This window comes from Tarenaya hassleriana, unplaced genomic scaffold, assembly GCF_000463585.1.
Source record: "Tarenaya hassleriana unplaced genomic scaffold, ASM46358v1 Cleome4, whole genome shotgun sequence".
Classification (NCBI taxonomy): Eukaryota; Viridiplantae; Streptophyta; class Magnoliopsida; order Brassicales; family Cleomaceae; genus Tarenaya; species Tarenaya hassleriana.
This window is the reverse complement of record NW_010966881.1, coordinates 1,906,357-1,913,584: the sequence shown is the minus strand read 5'-3', so window position 1 is coordinate 1,913,584 and position 7,228 is coordinate 1,906,357. Positions and strand designations below refer to the sequence as shown.

General features: G+C 34.1%; 1 protein-coding gene across 2 annotated transcripts in view; it reads right to left on the bottom strand.

The window, feature by feature from the left end:
- Positions 1-5,639: 5,639 nt before the first annotated feature.
- Positions 5,640-7,228, bottom strand: part of LOC104823463 — a 2,085-nt gene continuing 496 nt past the window's right edge. Inside the window, exons 2-5 of one of the 2 annotated variants that reach the window (XM_010555035.1) lie at positions 6,964-7,228; positions 6,369-6,479; positions 6,095-6,175; positions 5,640-5,968 (exon numbers count right to left, since the gene is read on the bottom strand). The exon at positions 6,964-7,228 is cut by the window's right edge and continues 1 nt beyond it. In XM_010555035.1, the coding sequence (XP_010553337.1) occupies positions 5,888-5,968; positions 6,095-6,175; positions 6,369-6,479; positions 6,964-7,228 (538 nt within the window). In that variant the 3' untranslated portion in view covers positions 5,640-5,887. The remainder of the gene's footprint in view (positions 5,969-6,094; positions 6,176-6,368; positions 6,480-6,963) is intronic. The other variant, XM_010555036.2, reaches the window with a different exon arrangement.

The window sequence follows — 7,228 nt, the reverse complement described above, 5'->3', positions numbered from 1 at the left end:
CGGTTATTTCTAATTTTGATTCGATTGTAAGTGGATATGATATTATATATTCGATTTAAAAAATTATAATTGAAACAAAAACTTTTTTTTTAGTAAAAAAATACTGAATTTTTTAAATTATCTAAAATAATATCAAAACTATTTGATAAATATTAAATTAAACAAATCAAACTGACGTGGTGTACGAAAATTCTAATGTGGTGAATGAAAATGCAAACCTGACGTAAAAATCTACAATTCTATATATCACGTCAAATCGATTGTTTAATTTGACAATTGTTGTATAGTTTAGATATTATTTGGGACAATTTAAAAAATTTAATATATTTTTTAAAATGTTCAGATATTTTTTTATCAAAATTAAAAGGTTGAATGTTTTTTTAGGATTTTTCTTTATATTAATATATAGTGAAATTTTTTTATTAAAAATAATAGTTTGAATTTTTTTTATAAATATAAAAACACTTATATTTGATATAACCTATTTTAAATTCAAGACTCAACTTTACTCCAAAATTGTTAGATGAACCACTTTATTTACTGTTAATAACCAATATAATGCAATGGGGTTCACAACGCTAGGAACGACGCCCAGGTCACCCAAAAACTTCCTGATCCAAATAGCTTCCTTCGCTGCATCTGATGCGGCAATGTCCTCAGCCTCTGTAGTAGAATCTGCTATGGTGGCCTGTTTGGAACGAATCCTGATGGATTTAAGCATCACGACGGGCGAGAAGGTTTCATCATAGTCCATACCATGAATTTTCCGAAACCCTTTCGCCACCAATCGTGCCTTATAGGTATGCACGTTGCCATCCATGTCGGTTTTCTTCTTGAAAACCCACTTACATCCGATGGGTTTTACCCCTTCGGATGCATCGACCAAAGTCCATACTTTGTCATAGGCAGCTTCCCCTAAGTCCTTCATAGAGAACTGTGTTCCTAGCCAAGACTTAACGTCTTGTAAGGTAGGAATATAATCACGTATAGTACCAGAAAAACAACTGTGCTCCCACTGGCCTTCTTGTAAACACATAGCTCATCCTCATTTTGAGAGTAACCAAACTATTTGATTGTCTCATCAAATCGAAGATTCCAGCTCCTTGAAGCCTGCTTCAGTCCATAAATGGACCTCTGAAGCTTGCACACCTTCCCCGGACTCTCTGGATCGATAAAAACAATGACACGTGGGATATTGTCCCTTTGCCCAAGGACAAGAAACCTGTCGGATGCCGTTGGATTTACAAGATCAAATACTTAAGTAATGGTGATATTGAAAGACATAAAGCCCGGCTAGTAGCGAAAGGCTACACACAAACCTATGGGGAAGACTACAGTGATACATTTGCACCCGTTGCGAAACTACCCACGGTAAGAGTAATTCTGTCAATCGCTACTAATCTCTCTTGGGAGCTTTGGCAGATGGATGTCAAAAATGCTTTCCTCCAAATTGATCTAGAGGAAGAAATTTATATGCGCTTACCTCCTGGTCTTCTTGATCCATCACAAGCAAACAAGGTGTGCAAACTTAAGAAATCGATATATGGACTCAAACAATCCCCTCGCCAATGGTATGCAAAGCTTCATGATTCCTTATCACATCATAAGTTCAAAAGGAGTGAAAGCGACCATTCTCTCTTCACTTCACATTCCCAAAGAGGTATTGTTGTAGTCTTAGTATATGTCGACGACATCATTATCACGGGTAATGATTCTACAGGTATTAAAGAAACCAAACAATTTTTACATCGCGCTTTTGATATTAAAGATTTGGGAGAGCTAAGGTACTTTCTTGGAATAGAAGCTTCCTGAACTCCAGAGGGATTATTTCTATCTCAAAGGAAGTACACACTTGATTTGTTGAAAAGTGCAGGCAAATTAGGGGCAAAGCCGGTGAAGACTCCAATTGAAGCAGGCTACAAGTATCTTCCAGAGGGGGGAGCATTTGAAGATCCAGAACGTTATCGACGACTTGTTGGTAAGCTTATATACTTAACAATTACGAGACCTGACTTGTCGTTTGCTGTTGGACAGGTCAGTCAATTCATGCATTCTCCATGCCAACGCCATTGGATAATGGTGGAACGTATTCTCAAGTACCTCAAAGGATCTCCCGGAAAAGGCATCTGGATGAACCGCAACAACCGAACGGACATCATTGGCTACTGTGATGCTGACTGGGCGGGCGACCAACAAGACCGAAAATCAACTTCGGGATACTGTATGTTTATCGGGGGTAACCTAGCTACGTGGAAAAGCAAGAAACAAAATGTGGTTGCTAGATCGAGTGCAGAGGCTGAGTATCGTTCGATGGCGACCGCCACCAGTGAGCTCGTGTGGCTTAAGGCCTTACTCGGTGATATTGGGCTCCCAATAACCACACCTATCCCGCTTCATTGTGACAATCAAGCTGCTATACACATTGCCGCTAATCCCGTATTTCACGAACGGACAAAGCACATAGAGATTGATTGTCACTTTGTGCGGGAGAAGGTTACTCAAGGCATCATTTCTACACCTTACACGAGAAGTGAGGACCAACTTGCGGATTTACTCACTAAACCTCCGAATGTTAAGAATCACGACGCTTTACTATCCAAACTTGGTCTTGTTGACATCCACAAGCCAAACTTGAGGGGGGATGTAGAAGATATTGGAGGATCAGATATTGATGAATCCCAAGACTTAAGCTGAAGACAATATATCAAGCTGGATTATATATATATATATATATATATATCTCACAACTACTGCTAACCATTGATTTTAATTTTTAACTTAAGATTATTTGATGGTAACGGAATTCTACCCAAATTATCCGAAGTTGTTATCACAAGACAACGAAGCCAGACTTTTTTTAAAACCAATTTTATGTACAACGTTCATGTGTTATAGTGTTGAAGTATCTAAATGTTAATCTCTAACTGATATTTATTCCTAGTTTAAAATATATTCTCTGGCGCTACAATATATTCGGTCAGTAAAAATAAAAATACTATAACCTACAATTATATAGTATGACTAAAGATATAAAATGATCTAGGTCATTCATATAAAACTACAAAAAGGTATATAAATATATGGCGATGTTATTTCTATTACAAAAATTATCTCTAAATTTTCAATGTAGAAATCAATAAATCTATGATCTAAATTCTAAACCATATATATAAAAACAATTACGTAAAATATTTTCAATAACCATTCAGTATTATCAAAGATAAATTTATTTGGCATAAAATAGTATAAAATATATAAAATTAGAGAAGATATGCCATTTGACGAAGCAGACAATATTTCATTAAATTAGAGGCAGACAAACCATAAGGTGATGGGAATTGTAAAGAATCCTAAGAGCCACTCTACAATTTTAACACTGACCTTTTGTCTTTTTTGTTGTTTTTTTACCTCACGAATGCATAATTATTGAGTTGACATAAAAAAATAATGTATAAATATTGGTAGTATAAGTTTATAAATTAAATAATTTAAAAAAATCTTTTTTTTCACATTTTGTATCGACTTTCTTTATATTTTATTTTTGAAATAAGCCAGGATCGGTGTCAGTCCTTCTCGGACTAACGTTGTCGCAAAATTCACGTCGATGGTCCAGTCCAAAAGAGAAAAAAAAAAAATCATATTCCATATGACCTCATGTATTCATATAATTAAGATGTTTTTTTTGGTAATTATATAATTAAGATGTTTCTATATATATTCCATAGAAAAATACAATATAAGATTGATGTTATTAGGTGAAAAATACAATTTTATTTTTTAAAAAAAGGGAAGTTAGTATTTATATACAAATAAAAGATTCCATATCCACGGAAATAAATTTATTTTAATTTTTCTATGGAAAAGTTTTCAGATCATTTAGGGTGAAATCGAATCGGGTCGCAGCCATAACGATGTCGTTTGGGTAAAGCCCAAACACGTGTCTTTCTAACCTATTTGTCCACGTGTTCTCCTCATTCCGTTGCGGACTCTCTCTGCCTCTCGTGTCTGAGATGGATAATTATATATATTTTTTGTAAATGGATAATTATTTCTATAATCATGCGAATAAATATTTAAAAAAGAAAAGAAATTATAAATGTTTTTTAAAAAATTATGCAAAGAAAAATGTTGTAATTTTTTTTGCACAAAATTTTAATATAATTATATATTTTTAAAAATGTTTATAGATTTCTATATCGAAATAATAATATAGATATATAATTTTGAAAATATTAATATTTTGATAAGGTTATGGAAAATTTTTAATAGAAATTTTATCATTTTTTGGATGTTAATATAATGAAAAAATTATTTTGACGATGTATTTATATAGAAAACAATTCTAATTAATTTATTAATTAGAACGGTTCAAATGGGCCTAGCCCATGTGTCACACGTACTTATTGGGCCCAAAGTTCAATGTATGGGCCTACACACCGTGTAAATCGTACATGCATCCATACATTTGACGACCAAAACAAAACTTATTGCATACAGTTAATAGGTCGGACCATACATACATGGTGATACGTACTTTTGAAATGAAACAGCTTTGTTTCGAGGAGATTTATTCTCTCGATTATTTGATAACCCTATTTTTTAAAAATTATCGGATTTCTTATCGTGACAGCATAAATTGACTAAAAGATCACATTTTGATTAATTACGTTTTTATTTTCCATGCTAGATATTAATGAGTTTGTTTTTTTTTTAAATATACCTACAAAACACCTTTAAAGTGTATCAGTATATGATCGTACGTATGAGATAAACTTTGGAAATGAAAAACAACTTTGTTATTATGAGATTTATTCTCTTGTTTATTTGAGAATCTATTTTGGAACTTATGAATTTATATCTGTGATATTCACCTGACTCATTAAATATTATCGACATTTTTGCGATACAGATATTTCTTATCAAGTTCTTAGTAGAGGTTTAGGTCTAGAATCTAGATTTCTATCTGTAGTTGGTAGGGGTTAGAATGTTTCATTGCGAATTTGGGCTTAGGTTTATATCATAAATTGATTAGGGTTTTTGGTTGTTTTCATTGTCTAATTAGAGAATTTCGATCTTGGATTTCATGTATTGTTGTATATCTCATCGGTTTGGTATAGTTTTGGTTTGATTTGTTCAGACAAGAATTTATGTTTTTCATTCGAATTTATAAAACTAGAAAAAACAATTCCAATTCCATTTGATTTTGTCTAGGAAATTTCATCAAATCCGATCTAATAAACTTTTATAAGCATTTCCATTTAAAAACTAATCCTATTTTATCTTATCAAAATTAGATAAAATTTGGTTTTTGGTTCGATTCACCGATCAAAGAATAAACAATAAACCCTTTTTTCAACATTTGATATTTTAAATTCGATCATTACAGGCGAATTTATTTATTTTTTAATTTGGTTTTTCTTTACGTTTTGAAAACGTTCAAACACGGACTCTGATGCGTCGATTCGAAGTAAATGGACTTGATATGAAAGATTCTGCAAAATTCCGACACCCATAAGAAAAAGATACAAACATTTCCCAACCAAAAGCGCACGCGTAGTCCCAACTTTGCCAAAAGCTAAAAAAAAAATAAAATTTAAAATAAAGCCAAAATTGAAATTAGTTGCAAAAAAGCCCAAAAATCAAATAAAAAAACAATTTGGAAGCAACAAATACAAATTAAAATAGAGAAGAAAGAAAAACGTGTGTTTTACACAAACCTTACGCTTCAACACCCTAACAAATTTTCCCAAATTACCCTAATTGGTTAATCAAAATACAAACCAGAAATTTTACAAACCAAATGCCCAAAATAAGAAAAAATAACAAAAACACCCACAAATAAATACATCACACAAACAAAACCCTAAACCAGATTAGTTCTTGTCTTTCACACTGTCTCTATGCTCTTGCTGAGTTCCTCCAGTTTCTTCAACCTCAGCTTCTCGCTTTCTCCCACCAACTGCTCCATCTCCCCAGGGGAAAAATTTACACAAAAACACAAAGGTTTTGCGTATAATTAGCGAAAGCTTCAACCCGATTTTTCGTTTTCCAGTTTGAAATTATACAGATTACGAAACCAGAGTTCGAAACTAACCTCCATTAGTTTGGTGATCAGCTGAACTTTCTCTCGATTTTTCTCGTTGAATGAATCGAGTGATTCTTTGTATTCCCTCTCCTGTTTCAATTCAGAAGATTGCCAAAACTTGGGGTAATGCTAAAGCAAAGTTATATATATTTCATATTGTAGCCCTTGGAGTGGATTTCAGAAAACAGAACTGAAACCATCTTCGGCAAAATTTTCACATTCACCATACACTAAACCAGATTTAAATGGCATGAAAATGATGTAAAGTAGATGTTTTATTTACCTTCTTTTGAACAGTTGCGCCTAATGGTTTGAGCTCTTTGTTCACAGTATCGATCTTCTTGCGGACCATAGAAACTTCCTTTCTCATGGGATCTGCTAGAGATTCAAGCTCCTGGAAAAACACAACGATTTCTCATATAAACCCTAGCAAGAAGAAACTTCTAAACCCATTTGGGCATCATCGCTTGCAGAACAGGGAATTCAACAATTTAACATGGGCCTTGGTGATTTTGTTTCATGTAATATGCTCAGATCCATGGATTTTCTAGAGAAAACGCTTAGGAGGAGGAAAATGGTTGTCTGTTTTGCTTATTTCATGAAAATTTTTCCAAACCCAAAAAATTTCAATGGCAAAAGTTTGTATCCTTCACTCTAATTCTGCAAAAGAAATAGAAAATCACAGTTTTTTTCTCTTTGAATCTCCACGTAAGTCCATACGCAGAGAGCTTATATGATGTGTACTTGTGTTTGGTTTCAAAATTCTTTGTCTTGGAACCCTAAATCATCCAAACCCAGTACGAAATTCCAGAACTTTGACGCAAAAACACAATTTTTTCCGAAAAAAAAAAACAAAGTTGAGAAATTTTAACACGGACCTCACGGATTAAAGCGAGACGACGGGTCTCTTCCTCGACACGGCCCAACTGGGCCTGGACCCTCTCACGAACCTCCATCTTCTTCTTCTCGATCTCATCCTCTTTTGCCCTAAACGCAGAGAGAGCAGAACGAGCCATCTCCTCGTCCTCCCTCGACATCTGGCTGCTGAAGCTCAGACTCCCCGAGGTGTGAAGCACCATCTCCCTATGGTTCTGCGGCTGCGGCGGAGGATGCTCCGCCTTCGCCGTCGCCGTCGCTGTCGTA